Genomic DNA, 25,655 nt, shown 5'->3' with positions numbered 1-25,655 from the left:
GGGGCAAAATCCATTTCTCCTGTTCCCTGAGCAAGTGCCGTAGCTACTAGGCCAGTGAGCTGAAAGGTAGGGTGATGGGTTCCTCTGGGCTCATCTATACAAGATGCTATGTCACTTTAGCAATAAGCTATGGCAGTGTAGCTCATCGATATGGCAGTGTAGCATTGGTGGGCACAAACTGTGATGCCGACGCTACTGCACAGTAACGTTGGAAATGACCTGTAATTCAGTTATTCTATTTGCAAATACCTGTCCAAAGTAATCAAGATGCATCTTAGCCTTTTCTTGTGAGCTGAATAAGTTGAGCCCTAAAATTCTCATATCATAAGATACAGTCCTTCCATCTGCTTAATCATTTTTGTAGTCATCTCTTGAGCTCCTTCTGGTATTTCCATATCCTTCTTGAAGTATGGACACTAGAACTGGATACAGTAGTCTAGCAGCAGTCTTCCCACTATGTTGTACGCAGGGAATATCACTTTGCTAGTTCTACTTGATACTCCTGTTGTTTGCCACAGCATTGTACTGACAGTTCACAATGGCTAGGGATGGACATTCAAAAAGCCTGAGCCTGAATTGATTCAATCTTTCCAGGTTAGTCTAACCTCACTAGTCTAAATCAGTTTTGTAACTGGACAGACATCCCAGAAATGCAGGCACATGGCTTTAGTGGCTCAGGCAAGAAGCCAGGGGGCTCTAGAGCATCCCTCCCTTCTTTCCAAAGCACTGAGCTGAGGGGGGTGTGGCCAGGCCCTGGTAGGACACCCTGATTAGCTCAGCAGGGAATGAATAACAATGTTTATCATCCCCCTAACTCAGTGATTATCTCCCAATTAAGAAAACAGAGGGACATTACTGGCTACTTGTTGATTCTGCCTGTTTATTCTACTTTTGATTCAACACAGACAGTAGCCAGCATGTAGTCTGCTAACTAATACACAGAAACCTCCTCAGCAAGGCAGAGGGGAGGGGGCAATTCCTGCTTAGCAAGGAGTGGTATGGGGAGATGGGAAGCAGATCTCAGTCTCTGGAGCTGCAACCAGGGAGTAGAGGGGAGGGGCCAGCCCTGCTGTGGAGCAGAGAGCCTTACCCAGCCCAGAGAGCATGCCAGGATGCTGGGGATATCTGGTTTTTCTTAAACCAGCAAGGGGTCTGGGACAGACATTGCATAAAATGGTTTGACCCAAATCAGTTAAGTCTAATACTACATTCAACCAGGTTTGTCTCAAACTGGTTTCAGCCATTTTCAAACTTGTGTATGTGCACTGAACATTTGTTCTGTTACAGGTTTAAACCAGTTTCTGATCACTTAAACCAGTTAATGTGTAATGTCTGTTCGTAGCCAATATCTGACCTTCCCTGAAGGTCACAATCCTGAAAAGTTTGTTCTGGTATGTCATATAACTATTTACCTTACCAATGAGTGTCACTTCTGGATTACAAAATGATCTAAACAAAATCTATGTTTATTATTCCTACTCAGAAATGGAAGAGAAAAGAACTCATCTTCTTGTCCCATCTTGGAATAAATATTTTTCCACCTATTTCAAAGTGTGGGAAGGGCCTTAAACTATCACAAACAGCTGTTAAGGCAATCGATTCATGCCCTTTAAAAATTAAGTAGAAGAGTACCACTTAAAAGAAATGGTTTAGATGTTTTTGAACTTTAGAATTTCATCATTAAAAGCACTTTTACACAGCAGACATAAGAAGATAATTAACAGTAACAGCTGCAAGCAATTAAAAAACATTTCCTGTTCCCATCACTGGACAAAAAATATAAGATCTTTCCAGAACCATTAAATAAAGATCTAGGAATGGGAAATGCAGCACTAATTGTGTTACTGTTCTGAATAACATCCATATATCTTCAATCAGTAACAAACTTATGGAGAACAGTTAATTACATAGAAATGTAGTTATGACAGATAAATATATCCCATCCAAATGTCTTATGTTCAAATTGAAATTGTTTCATTATTCTTTTGTCTCATTCAAAATGTTATGGTTTACTTAGTATAAATGCTTCACACTTACGTTCCTCTGTGTGTTTCTTGGATATTGAAGATATCCAAGAAACAATGGGGGTAATAACAATGGGAGTATTGAAGCTTGCTAATACCTTTTGATTTGAATGGTAAGGAACAGATATATATTTTCTAGGAAGGAAAAGCGGGTGTTATCATATATAGTTGGAAAGTATAGCTGATGAGCTATCTTCAAATGTTAAAATCCAGGATTCTTTCAACATAAATCTTCTGTGAATTTGGATCACTATGCTGTTATGTTTGATAAATTCATAGCTTTTTAAAAAACTTAACCACTCTTTACTCCCAGAGCAAAAAAAATCAGAAACCCATGAAAAGTAATATCCAAACTGAAATTAAGTGTAAATCATCTTCTTAGAATTATGAGAACCTGCAGATCAAGCCCAAAGGGATTTTTTTTTTCTCCAGGCATGTTTCTATAAATGCCTTGAAGATATCTATTCGTTATAGAAATGCTGATGCTTCGTCAGCATAATGAAAATTACCACTTGACATCTGTTTGTCTTGGAAACCACTATTTAGATAAACTAAAGGTGTACACATGTTCTCTAAGAATTCTTTGTCAGGGGTGGACAAGTATTTCCGGTGGAGGGCTGCTTAATGAGTTTTGATGAGATGTTGAGGGCCACAAGGGTAGCCCCACCCCTTGACAGGTTCCCCGCCCCCGATCAACATATTGGGTGTGGAAGTTCCACCCCCAAACCCCTAACCTTTGCCACTGGAAGTCCTTCCTCTTGTCCCCAGAAAGACTCATTTCGGGAAGGGGGTTTGTCATCTTGGAACTGGAAAAAACCTAAATTATATACTAAAATTCAAACATTGACATAAACATATTTTAATTTTATGTAATTTTTTTTTTCTTGCTTTGTGTCTATTTGTGTGGTGTATGTAGAGGTGATTGCATGATAGCTCAAAATGAGGTCTTACTCTTGTATGTTGCAGGGTGGGGTGTAGGGGTTGTTGGGTATGGGGTTTGTGTGGGGACTGTGGGTGTGTGGGGACCTGCACTGCACAGGCCTGGCCCTGGGTGCCCCACACCTGCTCCAGGCTCACCCACTCAGGCTCAGCAGTGGTGGTGCAGGACAGAAGCTGCTGCTCAGCGTGGGGAAAAAGCGGCCCCTCCCCCTTGCCACTTCCGGGCAGTTCTTGCTGGAGCCTCCCAGAGCCAGTGCCAGACTGCCCTGTGTCTGTTCTGTGTTGCCACTGCTGTCCTGCTTGGCAACCCGGAGGCACTGGTGATGGTGGCACAGACACAGGGTAGCCAGGCGCAGGCTCTAGGCAGCTGCACCAAGAACTGCCCAGCAGTGGCAAGGGGGAGGGGACGCTTTTTCCCCACAATGAACAACAGCTTCTGTCTCATGCCGCCACCGCTGAGCCTGAGCAGGTGAGCCAGGAGCAAACACAGGGCGCACGGTGTCAGGGCTGTGCAGCACGGGTCCCCACCTACCCGTCTTCATGGTGAGGCAAGTTTGTTTGAAATGATTAATGCCATAATATACATCACAGTGTTTGTCTCTGAAGTACTGATGTTGATTAAAGAGCTCAGTGTTGCTTGTAGCACTTTTTCTAAGGCTATCCAGCAGCAAAGATCATATCCATTGTACCTCTGAGTGGTCTAAAACCATACTGGGACTCAGATTCTCCAGAGTGAGGAAACTGAATCTACTGAGGAGAATGCAGCTGAAGATCTACTCAGCTCTGGACAAGAAAACACTACCACAATAATTCCTACAATCCAATCTATCTCTTTTCTTGGAGATAGCCTTTCAGGCCACTGGGAATCTATTTATGTTTCTAGGTTTTCATAACATTGTGTACATCATGAGAGAACTTTTCCTACCCTGCTTATAAATTTCATCTGGTATTCCATTAAGACCACATGCTTTGTTGTTTTTCATCTGCTTAATAATTTTCAAGATCTCTTGATCATGGATCATGCAAGGTAGTCCTTTATGAGGGATTATGAAGTATATTCAGTGGTGTTGTCTTCAGCATTACAATCTTGATTCAGGAGCTCTTAAAAATGTTCCTTCAATACTGCATTGATGGTGGAGCTATCTTTAAACAGTGGTAATAGCTCTGGTGATGTGGATGTTCAGCAGTCTAGAGACTGTGATACATTTGCATATTAGGATGGTTCAAAGAAGAGTGTATATGTGGTGTATGTTTTCTAGAAAGGTCTTGATTTGTGTATACCCTGGCATATTTCCCATGTCAGTGAGACTGACAAGCTAACAGTGAATAAAAGCTATCTGATTTCTGTGTGGTTTCTCCTGCTCAGTGGGCATGTCTATATGTGCACCATTACTGCTCTGTAACTTAAGTTATAGAGCATTAACTGAAAATTACTGTGCAGCATGGGTGCATGTCTACACATGTGCGCCCATTCCACATAGTAACTATGGTGACTTTTGTCAAATTGGGCATAAATTTCTGTTTTGACCCTGTTTCAACCGTTTCGCTAAATCATGTGGGAGGCAGGGAGTCAGCCCAGCTGAGCTGCTTCCCTGCTCCCCATGCAGTCTAGCGCGGGGGATGGTGAGGTAGCCCAGCTGAGCTGCCTTCCCTCCCCTGGCACTTTAGCTTGGGAGCAGTCCAACTAGGATGCTTTCCTCCACCCCCTCCCCCCCCCGTGATCTGCCTCCCCACCCCCTGCTGGATCTTGCACTGGGGATGGGAAGTCAGCCCAGCTGGACTTACTTCCCATCCCCAGCACTATGGTCAAAATGTTTCAACTTTTGAAACGTTTCTACTAGCCTCGTTTTGTTTTGATGCTGTTTCGACGGCCTTTGTTTCATTCAATTTTGCTGTTTTGACTGCGAAATGAGTCAAAACAGTGTCGAAATGAAATGGCCATCGAAATTTCGCACAACCTGACTGTGCAGTAACTCTGTTTATGTGGACTGACTTGGAACAAACTTTAGTCCCAAGTCAGCCCATACACAGCGTTACAGCGCTATTACAGCTACATGTGTAGACGCTGGCATAAAAGCTGCTTATAGCATAGTAAGTTACTGTGCAGTAAATTCACATGTAGACATGCCCCCTGGTGAACCTGAAGCAGTGGAAGACGTGTCCTTAGAGGATGCAACAACATGGATAGAGACAACCAGCTATGCTGCAAAGCAGAATGCCATGTGAAGGATTCAAAATTGGTTTAATCTTAGATCAATAAAACCAGAGCCACAACAGATGCTTCACAAAATTACCAAACATGTAATTGAAAAGTTAACAATGTTATGGGCAAATATGTTTTCCAAATTGGCCGCCTAGAGATTTTGAGATGTGTGGCTTATTGGAAACATTTTACAAGGGTTTCTCATCATCTGTTTAAAATTGAGTACAAGATCTTCTTCCTCAAACTTCAAATGAGTGTCTCAGAACGGTTGCTACCAAAATATATTTTTGTGCAATAATATTACAAATTGGCAACAACTTTTACATCAAGTCAAATGATAAGTGCATTTGGACATTATATAGTTTGAATGTAAACTGGAAAAGTGATTACCATTACAGTGAAAATTTGAGTATATGAATAACTTTTAAGCCTTAGATTCACAATTTAAATGCAGAACTAATATCAGAAATATTAGCATCTCTTTTCTGTTTAATCTGGAAGCTGGAAACATTTCTTCATCTTCACACACAAAGATAAGTAAATGGAAATGTAACTGTATTGGTGTGACTTGTTCCATAAAACAATGCATATTTTGCTGTAATTTAGTAGATTGATTGTTTGCATTCCAGCACAAAGTAAGCTATAAGCAGGAGAATGTTTTAAGATCTATACATACAAATTCACTATTAGTCATTGAGGCTGCTATTGTAGCAAGATTGGTGTATCTTCTGAAATTATATAGCATACCTCAAAATGGAAACTACTTTTTCAGATGGCGTAGAAGTGATCTTAGAAAGTCAATAAACTTAATTTCATTCCCTTGTCTTAGTACTCAAATGCCATGAAAATTAGAGCACATCCTCTAGAGCTAACACATGTTGTACCATCCAGTTTAAGCATCTCCTCCTTTTTCTATGCTTAAATATCGAATGATAAATTCTGACTGACGTAAAGTGGTGATTTATATATAATGGCTTCTTTTTCTGGTTCTATTTTCTGTTTTATTATCCATTAGCAACTTGATTTCATTGAATTATTTTGAAAAAATTAGATCCTTAGAAAATTATATCACAAGCAATGTTCTACTAACGGCATTGCAAATCATTCTTAAGCAAAGCTGTACAAATTTAAGAACATTCATTATTGAAGGGGAAGAACCAATTGCTTTAAAACTATAGCTTAAGATTTGTATTGCTAAAATCTGTGAATCAGATTAATACAGTATAATTTTCTAATATAGCTTATTTAAATTTCAGTTTTCCCACTTTCCTCAGTACAGCTGTGTTTGCTGATTCTTAGATAATTCAAGGCAAAACATCATTAGTGATGCAGCTATATTAAACCCTTAAGTACAGTACTGAGAACTTTGAGGATATTTGAAGTCTGCACCAAGACCTGGATCTGAATTTTATACGTATCTTTTATATTTTAAAAACCAAAACCTCAGAAAAAAATCATTCCAAGTGTCTTGGTCAATTTGAGCATGTCTTCTTCAGTTCTGTGAACTGGTAGTTATGAAGACAACCTGTCCCCTATCTTTCTACAAAATGCAATTATATTCTGTTAAAGATACTTACAACACAGTACCAAGAAAGAAGGTGTTGCTGTTGAATATTCAGTTTAATTTAAAAGGTATACATGGATGCAATTATTAGTTTTATTTAGGCTTCCTCCATCTTGTTTTATCCCTCCAGGTTTTTCTGTTTCCTATAATGTTAAATACTCTTGCCAAACAACTGCTCTCATAATGCTTGAGCCGTTTACAAGTACCTCTTATTGGTCACCAGAAATAGTTTCTACATTAGAAAACACGACTGAAAGTTCCATTTTCATAAGGCATAAATTCAGCATTTGCAGACTCAAAACATGAGAGCCATGAACTTAATCATCTTTGTGCATAAATAAACCTAACTATTAACTTTACTATAGCTAATATATAGCTGAATAAAGTTTCATTTTTGGGAATAGTTTTGATTGTATCAGTAGAAAAGAAAGTAAGGTGTGCTCACTTCATGTTCAAACTGAATGATACAGGGAAAGTAAAACTGTTTACTTGTTCACATTGGGTTTATAAGCTATTAAGAGTTGCTAATGCTAACTTCCCCACAACTGTCCTAAGACCAGGCAAGAAATGTTTCCTTCTGAAAGGGAGACTGAGAGTGTGGGAGCTCTTGGATCTGGAAGGATGTTAAGGAACACCAATATTTTTTATTTCTCTATCCTGATTGTATGAGTGCAGAGAAGAGAATCTCAAATTTAGTCCTGTTTTTCTGCACAGACATGATTCTAGCACAGCCAAACAACATGGCTTGTTCTTTAGTGTTCTTTAGGCAAGCACTCTCTGTTGCTCTGTATGTGTACTGTACTTAGCATATATTTTTAGGGTGGTATTGTATCACAAAATAATAAAATCTGTTGAATTTGTTTGATGAAATGAAGAAAAATTAGCAGTTTCCAGTACTTTAAAAGTAATAGAATAAACAAAGAATAACTTACTTTTTTTCTTTAAAATACTGTAATTTCTCAGAATTTATACTGAATTGGGCACCTGGGAAATTTAACACGTACAATTCTTTCATTGTACTTCTTACCCTGTATCACTGAAAACAGCGGAAGTGTCATAATTGACTTTGGTAAGGGCAAGTAATCGCTGTGGATTACATCTTTTAAGGTAGAGCCATTACATTGTGTGTGTTAATTTTAACATCATATATTTTTCTTTTAGAATTCCAACCTGATTCATCAGAAGGTGTCTCCTCCCTCTGAGCGGCAAGGTTCACCAATCTTATCATTCATTATTCTTGAACAATACAATGCCATTCTCCTAGTACAAAGTGTCCATCAGTCACTTGCAGCTCTCAGTAAAGTCATCAGAGGTACCTCACTGTTGAGCTCTGAAGTACAAAGACTAGCAAGCGCTCTACTAAACCAAAAGGTAAGTTAATCTTAAAATCCTTGGTCCTTAAGAATCATTCTTAAAGTTTAAACAAAAATCTCCAAAATTATAATCCATTTTTCAATTATACCATTTTTTCAGAATTGTTACTGGTTTATTTTTGTTTTGTTTTAAGTCTTTTTCATTAAAATTGTCACAAAAAGGGTAGAGGAGTTCAGGAGAGTCCTAATCAAATAGGAATCTTTCAAAAGAAGGTCATTAGTTCAAGATTTTGAACAGCAAATGTTTACCATCTGAAGGCTGTTAACAACTACAACACTAATTGCTATGGTTAATCTAAGTAGCAATTTCAAAAGTGAGCCTAAAGTAGCAGCATAGAACTACTTTATTGTACTTGAAGTTGAGGCTTCATGGAAATCAATTAAACCATGATTGCCAGTTAGCTGTGTTGCACTTTTTGTGAGGATAAATAAATATTAGTAGTGTCAGTCTGGCATTTTTAAGAGTTCTGATGGGTGCTGACTACATACAGTTACTTTCTTAATGTTAGGGATACAATTTCTTTAGATATAAAGCAAAATGGCCAAACCACCCAACAATCCTTCAGGGTACAAAGCTTGCTATTTTGTACCATAACTTGACTATAATTGTTCATCATGAAAACTTAGAAAAATGTTGTTTAAGCAGCCAGGGAGCCTTTGTACATATTATGCACTTTAGCTTAGCTTTCTCTCAAGAATATACAACGCTAAGTAGAATTAAGTTCTGGAGTAATATTTCCACATCAAATACCACAAAACCTCACCAGACAAATCATTTATATTAGCCCTGAAAACATTATTTTTAGCACTGTCAAACGATTAAAAAATTTGATCGTGATTCGTTGCACGATTAAAAAAATATTCACAATTAATCACACAGCTAAAAGCTCAAACTCATGTGCAGAAAAACTCAAAATTATGCAGGTACTTTGTATGGTTCAGGGTGGGTGTGTGCATGTGGGGGGGGGAATTTATGACAGTGTGGGGGGCTGTGGGTTTGTTGGGGGGGTTGAAGCCCAGGGTTGGGGGTTCCTGCATACCCTAGCAGGATGTGGGGTACTGTGGGTTAGGAATGAGGGGCAGCAGCAGGGTTTGGGGGGCTGTGGTTTTGGAGTGAAAGGCAGACACACACACCCCCACATACATAGACAGAGCACAGCATATAAGCATGTAGCGGGGAAGGGACCTGGGGAGAGGTAAGGGGCAGGGGGTGCAGATCAAGGCCCCCACAGTAAGGGAGGAAGTGAGGCAGAGGAAGGGGCAGGTGCTGGGGTGAATTGGGCCCCAGGCCTGGGCGGGTCATGGGATGGAACCGTGGGTGGCTCATCCAGGGCGTCAGGGTCAGGGATTGTTCCCGCCCCGTGTGCGTCCCCAGGAGAGGCATGGGGGGCATGTGGCCCCTGGATTTGTGTGCAGGGCAGAGGCAGGCTGGTGCTACAAGCTGGGACTCTGCACCCTGCTGCCATTGCCCCAGGACCTGTGCAATGCCATGCTATGCCGCCTCCTGCTGGGTGAGCAGGGGACATAGTATAGTCAGCGCATGGCTCCTAGGGCAAAGGCAGTGGGGTGCAGATCCCCAGCCTGCAGCAGCAGCCCACCTCTGCCCCACACACAAATCTAGGGGGCACATGCCCCCCATGAGTCCCCTGGGGTGCGCACAGTGGCAGGAGCTCCCCCATGCTCCTGGATGAGCCACCCATAGCTCCATCCCATGGCCTGCCCCGACCCCAGGGCACCATTCACCCCAGCCCCTGCCCTTGCCTCTGCCTCACTCCCTCCCTCACCGTGGGGGGCCTCACTCTGCCTTCCCTATGTCCCTTCTCCTTCTCAGACTTGCCTACTGGGCGCTGCTCCACATGCTGCTGGGCTGTGTTCCTGGATGCCTGCAGGCTGCGGCTGCCTATCTCTATCTCTGTCTGCGTGTTCCCTCCTCTCCCTGCTGCGGCTGCCCATAACCTGCACCCAGGCTGCCCTATGGTCCTCTGCACTGCCACTGCTGTCCTGCAGGGCAGCCCAGAGGTGGCAGTGATGGCAGCAGGGCAGAGTGCCCGGGTGCGGGCTCCAAAACCATATGCATGATTAATGCATTAAAAAAATTAACACGGACAATGATTAACTTGTTAATCACACACATTAACCGCAATTGACAGTCCTAATTATTTATTTTTTGTCATTTCACTGCAGGTTAAATCAGTATCTACAGCTAAATCTGGATCTAATTTCACTAATACAATATCCTACAAATATATATTCCAACAAAATGCTGTCCCCTTTCTCTATTTTGAGGCTCCATAAAGTTTTAGTTTCACCAGAGTAAACAGCAGTAATCTGCACTCTTTGTTTATGCAATACACATCATTGGCTGATCAATACAGATCAAGCCATCTCAAACTAAAGAAGGCTTTCATAGCTGTCAATAAGCAGGAGATAGCAAGAATCATCACATTATATACTTTTTTCTACCTTGTATTTCAGGGGTTTTTTTCCATTTGAAGTCTTATTTTAATGTTCTAAATAAGCTTTAGCCAAGTGAATCAGGAATTTCACTTAGTTGAATTATTGTTATATTAACAATGCCAGTATGTTGACTTTCTTGGGGAAATGAATGCCTGTAGGCTCAGAGTGTATGCTGCTTCAGCTGTGAGATGCATGCTGTTTGTATAAATTCAAAGAATAACTCATCCTAAGATTAAGTTTTATTATCCTAAAGTATTAAATAGAACATAATTTATTGAAACCCATACGTATAAGAGGAGGTCTTATGAGCACTCTCCTGGTGACCAGATACTATTGCATGTCTTGATGAACAGCTTTATCTCGTAGTAGAAGACTCTTTTTTCAGGTCAGCTGTGCCTTAGTCATCTATTCAAGGGATGGGTATTTTTTTTTCCTGTTTTTTCCCTTCTGTATACCAACCCAAGGATCTAGTGAGTAGCTCAAGATATGAAAAATCACAACTTGGTTTGTGTCTGATATAAGTACTGATTCACTGTGTCTGATTCCTTGATCAATTGATATTGGAATTGAATTTATCAGAAGGCCATCCCTTAAAGAAACTGGAAACTAGGCTGGAGCACTGAGTATGGCTTGGTTCAGTGAGGATATGACCACCTTTCACAAGTTTTGAACCCTCATAGTATAGGAGAACAAAAGGTTTATCTCTCCAGTTTGTCGAAAACCATCCCTCCTCAAGTCATGGCTGATTGTAGCCTTCTGACGTATGAAGAGATTAGGAAAGCCATGATGGCCTACACTGATTGAGTAATTGCTAAATAATTCCTTGGTGGGTTAATAAGGTTGGGGCCTAGTTAAAACACATCCCTTGTATCTTACTTTTTTTCCATCTTATCTCAGACAATGTGTCATTATCCTACTGTACTTTGGCACCTGATTAAAATTTAGTCAATGCAGTGACAGCTATTTTCTCTGTTTTTCAATATTGGCACTGTTGCAATCATGTCTATAAACTAAGAGTAATGACTGTAAATAAACAACTTATTCAGATATTTAGACTGGCCCCATAAATGAACGTTAATTGATATTAATTTACTTCTTAGATCTTCATGCAAGAAACAATATTACAAACATCATTATGTATTTATTGGAATATCAGATTTTAATTAAAATAGGTTCTGCATTTAAGACAGTTTTGCCTTTTAATAATTCATATTCTCAAGAAACCATTGTTGTAAGGGAACATTTATAGTACAACCAAAATAAAATATCTTATGTTGCTCACATTATTGTATCTTTTAAATGCTATTTTTTTTTTTTTTTTTTTACCATCCATGATTGGTATTGGTACTTTCACCTAAGCCAGTGAATGCAAATATTAGGTATAATGGCCATTTTTAATGATTTTCAGTTATTCTTTTTATTATCAACTGCAAGGCTCACTTGTGCACTCAAGTAATACACTGAAAATAAATTTAGAATGGGAGGAGCCAGTCATTGTCACAAAACTGTGTCCAATGGTTCTAAAAAATTGTATCTCTCAAAGCTGTCAGTTAGGTGAATCATGATATGTTGAACAAAACATTTTTGGCAGTTCACTCTGGTAGTTTTCTTGCTCATTGAACCCGCCTACTTCAGCACAGTTCATTTTATTTGACTGTGAATAAAAACACAATATATTCACCAGCTCTTAGAAGAGGGCAATGCTGTTCACTCACAGTCAACAATTATATTCTTCCAAGGTGGCGCCCAAAGTGCCCAACATAATTCTAACACTTATTGCTGTCACTCATTCCAACTGTGCTGTCTAGTTCTACTGTGACTAAAATGCCATACCTGTTCTGATCCCCACTTTTAGAGCTCTATTGCTTGTATATTTTAATCCTGTCCAGCTAAACCTTGGCATACATTTCACCTCCAAATGATTTATTTCATGTATTGTACGTTAAATTGTTTTGTTCTGGCTCCTCTTGGTTATACACGAGGTGGTAAAAGGATTAATTTTTAAAACCTGGACTTGGCATTCACCAAAGTTGTAGTTGTACATAGAAAAGGGACTAAAATTTCAGTAGAAGCATCAGATACTGTAAATGCTTGGATTATAACAGTTTCAAGGATATATTGCATTAGCATAAAATTGGTAATAGATCAAGTATAAGTTTTCTATAGTATTGAATATTATCAATGTAATATTGTTATACCCTTTAAAATTAGTATTAGGTGAATAGTCTGAAAATGCATTTTCTACTACTTAGTGAAAATCATATCGCCCATACTTCGTCTGTGTTTTCCACTGCCTGTTATCTCAGAATAACCTCTCCAAAGCTTTATACATATTTCTTAAAAATAATAAGGTTTGAAAGCCTTAAGTTACAACAGTGTTTCTCCACAGGGTTGTCAATCCTAGATTTTTTTACTGACAATATACAGACTTGTTACTGACAACCAAACATTTTTACTGATATATGTTTTACCTAATGTAAATGTAACCTGTGCTGCCAGCCCCTGGACAGCTGTAACAAATTCAAATTCAGGGGTTCAATGTAACTTTTAGCATGATCTTACTTGGCTGTAGAAATAGTTTTACATTGTGCTGCCCCCACCTCATGAGTGCTGTGCTGCCCCCTACTCACCTCACACCCTGACACCTTTGACTACCCCACACTGTGTTGCTTTCCCTACCTTATCCCTGTCACTTCCGCTCCCCCCATTCTGGCATGAACCCCACCCAACACCTCTTTCTACTCTGGACTCTACAGCTCCATCCTGGTTGCACCACTCCTTCCCTATCCTGCTCAGTGCCTCACACTGCCCAGCCCTTTCTACCTTTGAGGAGACTAGCCATTAGAGGCAGCACAGGCATGCGCAGTGGCAGCACATGGCTTGGGGAAATGAGGCTCCCATGGGCTGCAAAGTCTAAGACTATTCCCTATAGATGGACTGCTCTGTCTATCCATCGACGTTAGCCTCAAGTCTCATTCCCATGATAGAATTTCAGTCAAGGTCATGGCTTCTTAGCCTTTTTTTTGTTTTACTGACTGTATGAGCAAGCATTTTTAAACCTTTCTTTTACAGACTGTCTGTAAAATTATGGACAATTGGCAATCCTGTTTCCTCCATTTTTTCCTAAAAGCTATCTATTCTCACCATGATCAGTGGCACCTTGAAGAGTGAACTGAAACTGATGACACAGTAATTGAAGTCTCAATTGCCCCAATCCTGGACATAATTTAAACTCAAGGGCTGAGTCCAGATGAGCACAGTCATGCAGTATGTGGTGCCATAGACACATCTGCAGCGCCACATACCGCACATTCATCTGCTCTCCACATTGCAAGGCAGGGTGGGAGGATGGGGCTGACTCCTGGATTTCCAGGGATAAACAAAAAACATGCAAAAAAAGCGAAGTGGTGCATGTGGGGGCAGTGTATGCCGCTCAAAATTGGAGCCTTGACTGCCTGGAGCCATGTTGTGACTGCTGGCCAGGCTCTACATGGTAGCATTACTGGTGCTGCATCCCCAGGAGGCCTCCAGGACCCCAGGTAAGGCTGCTGAGGCCAGCCCAGTGCTGGCCCCAGCCTCCCCTACCCCAACCAGGGTAACCTGCTGTGCACCAGAAGGCTCATGCCACAGGCATTTCCCAGGGACAACTAGTGGTGGTACAAGATGTCCCACTGCTAGTAGTACCTAGGGAACCAAACATCCATATTTGTATGGACACAGCCAGGGGGAGTATTTGTACCCTTAACTTTACCTTAGTGCTTCTTGGATTGGATCTCTATCTTGAAACAAATCTACGTTTCTATAAAATGTGATGGTCATTTTCTATTAAGCTTTAAAATGAAAACTAATGAATGTTCTTAAGAATCTAGAAATTCAGGTATTACTACTTTTATTTTCAAATGCTTTGTTTTTTTTAAAGGTCACCAGAATTCTGTAAGCCTTCCATGGGTGGAATCACTTTTGAGTGAGCTGTAGTTCTGTATTGAGAGATTTTAAAGATCATGTTCCTAGGTGATTTACCCAAGGTCACATTTATCTGTTATGTATTATAATTTCCTATATATCTTCTATCACCTTAGAGTCTGACCACCATGGAAGGGGTAGGCATCAGTACCAAAAATACAGAGTTATTAATTGCATGCTTCAGCCAATCCCCTGAGCTTTTTACACTGTATTTGAGCCTCAGATTATTTAATGTAATTCAAATAGTTACATTGCAGCACAGTAGGGATAGTTTTTAAATTCCAATATCCATTTAATATACTTTTTTTTTCAGTGTCCCCTCGCATGGCAGAACAAGTGGGAAGGTCCAGAAGATCCTCTACAGTATCTCAGAGGTCTTGTGTCTCGAGCACTTGCTATCCAGGTATAATGGAGCACTCAGTTAACTTCAGAATATTCATTTTTAATGCTGCGAGGTACCTTGTGTATTTCACTAAAGTAGGAGTTTCCAAGCCATGATCACAAAGTGGTTTAAAAGTACAGAGGTAACTCCTCTGTAGCATGACAGGTGTCTAGTTGTGGTTCAGGACTTCTGATGGTTGTCTGTAGGGACCAAGAAGGAATTTTTTCCCTGTGAATATTGTTAGCGTTGGGGCTCAGGCAGAGCAGAGGGCACGAGCCTTTCTCTGAAGCCCTGGGACACTGGTCACAGCCAAAACTGATTGTTTTTGACTGGGATGAACTGATATCTCTGGTAAAACTTAGAAAGCTCAGAGGTTCCTGAATAGAAATCAGAAAGGAATCTTTCCTGGATACCAGATAAGAAAGAACGTTGCAGGGTTTAGTCTTCTGTAGTGTGGCATAGGATCTTCTGAGCATATATGAACCAACATTCCTAATCTTGTAGTGGCAGGGTATATATAGTGCTCTTTTCTTCCCTATCTTCTTTGTCTTTGTGATGTTTCTGATTTTGCCTTGTAGTTGTGTTTGAGGATTTGAAGTGTTGATTTTGATGTGCATTGGCTTTTTGGGAGAAACCTACGGTAAATTGTTGCCTGTTAGTGCAGAGGATCAGATTCAATGACCTAGAAGGCCTGTTCCAGCTCTGTGTTCTTAATTTGTGCAAACATAAATTAAAAATGATAACTATAAACATGTGAGAGCAACGCAAGAACTGCAATTTTGTGTCCTTAAAAAAACCACAGTTCTGTTATGGGAATATAATATTATTCACTTTTAGATAAATTTTTCATGTCTGAAACTTCAATCACAATTTTCAGTCAGGTTCTTTGGAGAAGTGCAGAAGATCTGTTTGTCTTTATTCCTTTCTCTATAGAATTATAGTAATAGTTTCAAAGCTGGTATTTCTTCCAAAATAAAATTGAAACATCATGTACAGAAGAGATGCTGATAAATGTGCCTGTTTGTGTTTTTAGATTACATTAGGTCATTATGTTATTTACAGTAACATAATGACCTAATGTAATGTTACAGTAATTCAAAAAGCTGCATTAAAATGTAGTGATACTTTTAAAATGTACATATTTGAATCGATATATTTTTATTTCACTGATCCTTGTCAGATATTTAATAGGTTCTGATTTGATATGTAGTTTTACAAAACTGCTGAAAACAGTTGCCATTTATGCCTGAGATAGTGTACTTACACCAGAATGCAAGTTTAAAATTCTTTTGCAGTCTGAGAACTAAATCATCTGGTGGTAAGGTGTCTATCATTTTCATTCACAAACAATAAGTACCATCTATAAAAAGTTAAATTAGATAGTCAAAGTGTGAAATAGATTTTACAAACTTGGAATGATTTTTTTTTTTAAATAGCAATAATTTCAAAAGAGAAACTGTTTTGTTCAGTAGAATGGGGAAAGATAATTTTTGTCCCAGGTGTGTTCCTAAATCTATTATTCAATTTTAAATTCTGTCTTTAATTTCTGTGAAACTTGCTGTGGAAGAGAAACAAGTAAAAAAAATAAATAAATAAATAATTGGGCAATAAATTATTTTCTTTGGTCTGTTGATTTAATGCTTGTTATAAGATGACTGGATTTATTTAGGAGGAGGACAGCGCATAAAATTGAATTCAAATCTGTTTGTCTGAAAAACAGAAATGTAAGTATGGTTACATATCAGTATAAATATATGCACATACCTGTGGGGGAAAAACACTAACCCTTGCATTGTAAGTAATTATCATTAATCTTGTTTTGGAAATTTGGACATACTTTTTACAAATCTCATGGGGAAGTTTTATTACTACTTACTGTTCATATATTTGCTACATTTTTCTTGCTTTTCCAGATGGTTGGCATTTTAAAATATTGTTACCTTGGTTCAAATTCTCTGAAAGGCTAGGCTGTAAACAATATTTTTATGGTACTTGTGTACACAGTGGTCTTTCCTAGAATATTAACAATCAAACTGAGTTTGTACCATTGATCGTACACAGCAATCCAAATAAGACCAATGAAAGAACACTGGCCTAGAGGAAGCAGCTGATGTAGCAGATACTTAGGCATTCATTGACTGTGGTTCTTTTACACTTTAAATTAGTTGTAGTCTCAATAGATAAAGTTAATTTACATATACATATATTTTATAGGTTATGTCATTATCATTAGATTTAGGTGCTGATGTACATTTATTTTTTAAATATCAAATTTAATACCAGCATTTGCAATCCACTGGTACATAGTTCTGCTGTGCTATTTGCTCTTCAGCTTCTCTCAAATTAAAAAGGTACTATTTATAGTTAGCGTGTGGACAGAAAGGGCCAACTGTACCAATGCCCTTACCCTTTGAAACTTTTCAAAAGTAGCTGAAGCTTTCCAAAATAGTACCTTTTAAAGCAAGATATTATTTTGAGTTCTTGTTCATTAACAAGATATTATTTCAGTTCTTGTTACGTGTGTACAGGTACAGAGGAGGATCCACTCATAGGTCCTTCAGAATCCCACAGTGCTCTGGTCTCTCTCCCCACCCTCCCCGCACGGGAGGGGCAGAGAGTGGGGCAGGCAGTTTTTAAGCTAAATGTTTCCCATTGTCTAGTCTTGGCTACTCCAGTATTGGGGACCCACCACTGCTGGTGCCAGGCTCTTCAGCCCCAGTCACCTCTACTTCTCTGCTCTTGTGAGAGGTAAGAGAAGCAAAGCAGATTTGGGGCTGAAGAGTCAGAATCCTGGCAAAGGAAAGCCGGGGAACCCCTAGCTTGACCTCACTGCCCCACATCCCTCCAGAGGCAGCCTTCACTCAGCCCCAGTACCCCTTGACTGAAAAGCTTCAGCTGCATACAGCCACAGCAAATTTTAAGCATTACAGCTGGGGAGTGCTACAGGGGTTGTATGTATCCCTCAAGACACATTTCTGTTGTTAAGCACTTCCAAGAGCCTTTCACTTAGAAATGTTTCATAAGTTACTTCTGCCTGCACTCTTAATTCCATTCACTTTGTTACACTTTTAATAAAAAGTCAACGATCTGCACAAACCTATTGTGCCAGAGTTCAGGGCCACAAGCAAACTAAATTGCTCCCACCTGACCCTGGCCTAACAACACTCAGCTTGCTCTAATTGCTTGAATGGGTGTGATTATCTGCTTATAAGCAACAGACCTTTTAGACTGCTTGTACATGTGATGGGTTTATTTGAAACGGTGAATTATTAATTGGTGGGTTTTTAATTGTGATGAATAAAAACCCACCATTTCATTTTAGGGGCTCCGTCACTGTAACAGTGAGGGGCCCACTCCTTTTTTCCCCCTTTTTCCTGCCAGAACTTGCCCACAGCTGGGGGGCAAGCTGCCAGTGGGTCCTGAGCTGCTTGGAGCCAGCACCCCACCTGGCTAGCCCCAGGGGGTGCCACTGCCATGGATGGAAGGGACTGGGTCCCCCTGCAGCTTAGGCGACACCAGTAGCTTTGTCTCCCAGTCACAGCCTGCTCTGCTGGGGGGAAAAAAAAGAAGGATTGGGCCCCTCATCACTTTTTTTTTTTTTCCCCAGCAGAGACTGCCCATGACCAGGGGGCAAGTTGCTGGCAAGCTGAGCAGCCCATGAGCTGTGGGGGACCCCGGTCCTTCCCTCCATGGTGGCAGCATCCTCTGGGGCTGCCCAGGCAGAGTTCTAGTAAGGTGGGTGCTGGGGGGGTGCCACCACTGCAGAGGGAAGAACAGGGCATTCTGCAGCTCAGACACCACTGGCAGCTCACCCCCCCCACCCCCCCGTCCCCCCCCCGCCTGCTGTCCAGCCATGGGAGAGGTGGGCAGGCTCCTCCAGGGGAAAAAAAAGTGGCCCCCTTCCCACTGCCTGGGAATGGGCTGGTTTGACCATGGGGCAGTACACACATTATGGTAAAGCTACAGCATTTTGTGTAGCAAGCAGGATACAAGTGATTTAAAGGAGCTATTTCATCAGATCTAACTATCTTTGACTACATAGCATGAATTACCAAATATTCATTTATCACGAAGTCAGCTGGGGCCAGCCTTCAGCCTAAATCCAGAGCGAGGCTCAAACTTGTGTCTCTGGAGTTATAGCAAGATGTCTAAACCAATCAGCCAGTGTAGCATAGCACACTTATAATAAACATGTCCTACATTTATAAATATAATGAAATTCCATCCACATCTTCATTTTCTAATTCTAAAATGTAGTGTTGCTTTGCACATTGAAAAATGACCACCTTCCATTCCAAAGTTAGCTATAGCTATTTGACCAGAGATTTTCCACAATTCCTAAGGAATTTATTGGAATAAACCCTATTGGGATACACTTTATTTTATGTAAGGTTTGTATTTGAACATGGCTTGGGAAGGAAAAGACAGTCATGTATAAGATTATCAGACAGAATTTTTTTTTTTTTAATGGGTACCTACTATTGGACACATAAATGGGCCTATTTTTAAAACTGCAGCTGATGCCATTGACATCTATGGACAGTTCTGCATGGTAATCTTAATAGGACGTATGATCCCAGGAAGTTGAGACATATATATGTCTCAAGAAAAATCTGCTTTTAGAAGTTCTTCAGAGGTACATGAAACTGTGTCAATGTCAGTATTTCCTTCTTTGTATTTCTTTTATTGAAACCCTGCTAATAAAATACAATTGTATAGAGGCTCTCTAGCAAAAGGAAATTATTTTTAAAACTCTCCAAGTAATTGTAATCTTATTATTGTGAAAAATATTAAATGGATTTTAAGTCTCAAACATGATGCTAATTTTTGAAACTCAAAGCAATCCTTTCAAATCAGTCCATCTGCTTTGGGAAAAATATAATCACCCTTCAGAATTCAAAAAGTAGGAATAATAAGAAAACTTACCTCTGGCTATTGAACTGTGTTCCATTTCAGAACTTAATTAAAATAAGTTCTTGTGATTGTAATCTGAATGCTTGTGGATAGTTCCATATTTCTTTCAGTACCTGTTGTAAAGCATATAAAAAGTTTCTTAAGCTTTTTTTTTTTTTTTCAGGGAGAAATATTAAGGTCAGGAAACATAAAGGGCAGTCTATTTGAAAGAGAGTACAAGGTACATTGGCCTACTGAGAAAACAGAAAGAGATGGTTTTAGTTTTGTCTGTGTTCCCAATTCATGTAACTACTCAATCTGTCTAATATTAACTATAATGTTTTAAGCCAAGGGTATCAAACTCACCTTGTGCCCTAGGCTGGATCCACAAGTTAAACATTATCTAGATGCTTCTCCAACACTCCATTTGAAGCTGAGCCACTGCCCATAATCGTAAGATAAAATGGGTGGAGGCCAGTGCTCCGATTAGAATTTTTGCCCAATTAGAAGCAAGGGTCTAGGCTAGACTACACAGCCTGCTCCTCTCCAGAACAGCAGCCAGCTCATTGAACCACACCCCCTCTAACTTCCTCTCGGCCTTTCATATTTTTATTTCTTGGCTACCCAGGGGGATAACTGCTAAAAAAAGGGTTGGAAAAGGCACTGGATAATGCCTAACCTAGGCTGTGACAATTCAAGCACTATGTGGGGATGTCATACATTCAGGTTCAAAATCTCAATAGGTACAGGGAAGGTCTAGAACTTAGGTCTCCAGCTTCCTTCCTGAGTGCCTTAATCACTATGCTATTGGAGCTAAAGCACAGAATCCTCCTCCAACATCTAATACTTGTAAATCATGGGTTTCTGACCAGCTACATTTTTGTGATTTATGTGGCCAGTGTGGGCATGCGTACATTAGCTTCGCACTGGCTGGGCAAGTACGTGGCCATTTTGCATGTTTAGCTTTATATATGATTAAGCATGCACACTGCAGAGGCAATAGAATCACAACCCAACCTGTACCTAAGTGCCAAAAACACCATTTTGATGCACAAAAGGAAATAGAGTCCTGCCCTTAGAAGAGATGATGTGTTGAAAAGCTCGGGGAGATGCACTTTTTCATATGGAATAAAGAAGCTGAATTCCTGTTTCGTGTGCAAAAAATGAGCACAGTCTTATCCAGGGTATCACATAGTATGCTATAGTACAGTGTGGTAGTGTAGGCATGGCCACCCTGCAGCACAAGTGCCAAAAGTGGCATAGGCAGCCTCTGTTTGCCACAGGGCAGATCAGAGAGGGAGCAAGTAATACAGTAGGGGTGCGTGAAGTGGGCCCTATTCGATTCGGATTCAGATTTGGCCTGAATCAGGGACAGCGATTTGATTTGTTGATTCAGATCACTGTCCCTGATTCAATTCAGCTGAATCCGAATCTGAAGATTGGTTGCTGATTTAGAGAATCAGCAATTCAAACATAGACACCGCTTTAAAACTTTTTTCTACATACCTTGAGGTAGCAGGCACGGTTCATGTTCACTGTGATGCTGGGGCGCGTGGAGTGTCCCACAGGAGTGTGGAGGGGCCCTCCACGTGCTTGGCAGCAAATCCAGAAATAGACCGGAAGTACTTCTGGTCCACTTCCAGGTCCGCTGAGGAGTGCACAGGTACTCCCCCACACTCCCTGGCTAGGCGATGGGCTGCAGGGGGACCCTGGGTGCCCCCCACAAACCCATGAGGTACCAGTCGCCGAGCCGGGGTGGGGGAGACGTGGGAGGGGGGCCCTCCTCTGCATGCCCTGGTGGACCCAAAAGTGCTTCTGTGGGACACTCCATGCATACCACCATCACAGCACTCATGAGCCCCTGCTACCTAGAGGTATGTAGAAAAAAAAACATTTAAAGCTGTCTCTGTGTCCAAATCTCTCCGAATAGATTCGGAGGTTTCCGATTCAATTCAGAGAGATTAAAGGTCCTTTGATTTTATTTGAATTCAGTGATTCAGCCAAAAATTTGCACCCTTCTCCCACACTGGTACAGTATATTTGAAAACTATACCCTCCACTGTCTGTTATTTCTCATAAGATAAATAGCTGTTAGTTGCACAGTAAAATATCATTTATTTAATTCTAGTTGGTTTCTGCTTAATTTGTGTCTATATGTCAGGCATGAATAAAGCATCTTCTAAGTAAGTAATACAGAGCATATAACAAAACAAAAGCAGAAAAGGAGTGTGTAATACATTTCAGTACATTTCAAGAACATATTTTTACCATGACAAGTTATACAGTTGCTTCCACGGTATATAGTATACAGAGCAGCGTTAGAAATCTGACAGTGGTAAATACAATGCAATCTATCAAGCATGTATCCAAGCCAAGAGTTTCAAAGTGTGTTTGTGTAGTCTGTGGAGAAAGAGGTAAGTAAACTAAGGCAGTAACTTGGATTTATATCAGATGGAACAGAGAACAGAGCATTAAAAAGCCACAGTTCTCAAACCGAACTCAGATGTGTATATAAGGAATGAAAGTACTTCAGACAATTTCATCCTCGCCAGATGGCTGTATTTCAGAGTTAAATTGTTTCTTCCCACCTCCATTAATAGTCTTCTTCAGAAGGTGCTGTTCAGAGGACATATCCCCAAAACAAAATAGTCTTGTTTTCATACATTGCCTTGAAAAGTGTTGTTATACATTGCCTGGAAATTGCCAGAAACATCATAAATTCTGAAACCCTTACATCAACAAACACATGTTAACTATAATCAGTATTTTCCTCCCTTACTGAGTTGTAGTGTTCAGGCCAGGAGAAAAATGATGAAAGATTATTCTTTTCTTTTGAATGTGATACAGCTAAAATATTTTCCTTATTCAAGGATTCAGGAAAATTGACAATTAAAATATACATGGCAATTTGTCAGCCTTCTTTCATTGTTTCCAGATTCTCATGGCCTTTTTTGGCATATTCAGGATAATTCTTGAAGTCCAAACTGAGAATAGTGGTTTTGATGGCTTTTTATTTATCTTGCTTATTAGCTGACAGTCCCAAACCAGTGTTTTCAGTTTCCTGAGGCAGTTCATCTCTTGCTTTCTTCAAATTGTAAACTAGTCCTTGCATTTTACAGTTTAATATAAAAATAGAGAGTTTAAGGACTTACTTTATTGAGCTAGGACCATGTTTCTTTTCAGATAGGATAGCACATTATCTGCTTTCTGGAGCTGCCATCAGTTCTCTAATGGAGATGAGTGGAAGGTGTAGTTTGTACTCAATCACCTGGCATACTAGCTATGGAAACTTCAGTGTTAGCCTTTATTCTTGTTTTTTCCAGTTTCATGCACCTCTAACAGTTTATGACATCAGCTGGGTTGAGTATAAATGGCACTGAAATGTTTAAAAATAACCAGCAGCAATTTAACAAACAAAATAAGTATGTATCTTTATTCTTTTTTTTTTTTTTAAATAGAATCACAGCAGGCTATGAGACCTGAATCCTAGCATTAATACAACTCTATTAAAATTACCTATATACATCAGAATTCCATTTTGGAGGAAGGAGAATTACAAGACTGGGACATGGGTGTTAGTTCCCATGCTGTAGTTTTCTGTTAAATATTTCTTTATTAGGTTTTCTCATAAAAGCAAGATATTTTTGGAGTATGCTTCTAGTAATCACAACTCCACTATACCTCTGTAAAGTATACTGCAGAAGTGTATTGATTAAACATAAGATTTTAACCAAGGTAAGAGTTGACTTAATGAAATTAGAGACAGTGGAAAAAGGTAGATCTCCGCATATGTTATTATCAGTTGAGTTACTCCTGGTTAAAACTGGTGTATTGAACCACCAGGACCCTAGTGGTTGCTAGTCAGTTAAGTGCATGCTTCCACCCAAAACATGGGGAAATGCAAGGCTGCTTGAGAATTAGCACGCTGTGGATGAGTTGTTTCATTATGTGTTATTGTTTAGAAAGGAGTGTGTGCTGCTGGACGAGAAAGAGCACATAGAAGCAGATAGAAAGAAGCTCTAGCATAGTTTGAACAAGCTCTGATATGTGTCCCTAGGAGAAACCTCAAGATAGATTTAGCACTGGGGTGCTGGCTAAAAGTGTGTTGGAGATATAAGATAGCAACTATTTCTGGTTGTCTGATTCTTCTTATGTTTAAGAAGTATATTCTTGTAAAAGAACAGAACCACATCAAAAATGCCTGACTCAATCACCAGTTTTTCCTCCTACCTGGAATTGTGTACACCAATGCTGTCCAAATCATCCTGCCCTGAGCCTGCATGCGTATGTGGCATGGACCCACTCTACAGGGTGGATCCAGAGCATGGATCTCTGTGTATGTCTGTGTATGAGGCATGGAGTCAGTCAGTTCCAGACTGCGGAGCTGTATCATCTGGCACTAATTAATACTGCCACCACTCACCATGTCACCAAATATTAGACCCAGGGGGAGCCCCACGAGCCAGATGTCATGGGTCAGAAGGATACTGAATAGTATAGAAGTGCAAATGGTTTTGCTAAATTATCTTATGTCCTGTTAAAATTTCCTGATTAATTTTAAAGCTCTGTTAGACTTATAATTCACAGAAAATTATTTATATATATATATTACGCAGGTACATATTAATCATTCTAAGTGTTGTTACTTTTGGGACACTATCTGTACTTTCCTACATAACCTGAATACCATCTTCTTTCCATAATATCCCAGTCATTATCCCAGGATGTGGTGGTTGTTATATGCTCTACTGATCAAGAGTATAATCATGTTAAGTATAGAAAACTGTTTGTACCTATTATATAGAACCATTTGCCACAATCCAGATTGAATGTCAAAGCATTTTAAAAGAAAGTTCTTTTAATCCTGGTAAACTTTCATGTAATAACTGATATGAACAGCTGCTTCCATATATTCAGTTGTTAAATATAGCTAATGGATGGAGAGATGAATATGTAGCTAGATGTAGATAAATAAGCACAGAGCAATACCTACATATAAAGGAATACAAGTCTGTATATATAGATGATGTGTATGGCACAGGGAAATGAAAGAAAAAAGGTCATTCTGATTGGTGTAGTATAGCAGTGAAAAGAAAATGGCTTTTACTGTGATGCAAGGAAAGCACTCTCAGGACACATCTATATGTGGAACTTTTGGAAATACTAAAGCATGGTGCAGTACGGGTAGCTATAGTTAGATTTTGCTGCTACATCCCCTATATGTCACTATTGCCACTATTTTGTGTGCTACACCGGGGGAGCATGCTGCTACGGTGACATAGTTTGTAATCATGTGTAGACCCATGTGATTGCTATGTTACTGTAGTGCACCGTATAGCAATGTAGCATGTTGCTATGTTGCCATAGGGTAACTTGTAGACTCAGCCTCACTCTCCTGTTTTACAACAGAAATATTACAAAAGGCCTAGAGTCTGGCAATAATTTCTGCTTCATGGTAATATAAAAAAATGATCAGTGGAATTTTAAAATATATAAATCCATGTTACTTCTTGCTCAGCTGAAATTGGATAGGTCCAGCATCAGTGTATGTTCGAACAATAGGCAATGATAATGGACATAGAAATAAATATAAAAAAGCTATCTTGACTGGTGAGCACCTAATGAAATGGAAATCAAAATTACTTTTAGAAGACTGGAATTGCAGGGGAAGACAGTCAGAGACCCTCCAGAGATGATGTGGTGGCAGTAATCCTGATATGGAAAACAGAGACTCTAGCTTAGCTAAGGGAACCTTGCCTCGATGGGCTTTGCAGAGCATTTAGAAGAGCTTGCATTTGCAAATTTATTTTGGTTTATTTCCACACTCTCCATTTTTTTTTTCAAATTTTAGTTACCA

At 39.9% G+C, this 25,655-nt stretch overlaps 1 protein-coding gene across 1 annotated transcript in view; it reads left to right on the top strand.

The window, feature by feature from the left end:
• Positions 1-25,655, top strand: part of DYNC2H1 (dynein cytoplasmic 2 heavy chain 1) — a 430,672-nt gene that overhangs the window by 341,249 nt on the left and 63,768 nt on the right. Inside the window, exons 84-85 of the mRNA XM_006271584.4 lie at positions 7,892-8,101; positions 14,837-14,926. Of these exons, the coding sequence (XP_006271646.1) occupies positions 7,892-8,101; positions 14,837-14,926 (300 nt within the window). The remainder of the gene's footprint in view (positions 1-7,891; positions 8,102-14,836; positions 14,927-25,655) is intronic.

The sequence above is a fragment of the Alligator mississippiensis genome, chromosome 1 (assembly GCF_030867095.1).
Source record: "Alligator mississippiensis isolate rAllMis1 chromosome 1, rAllMis1, whole genome shotgun sequence".
NCBI classification, from domain to species: Eukaryota; Metazoa; Chordata; order Crocodylia; family Alligatoridae; genus Alligator; species Alligator mississippiensis.
Note: the sequence above shows the minus strand (reverse complement) of the source record. Positions and strands in the feature narration are given on the sequence as shown.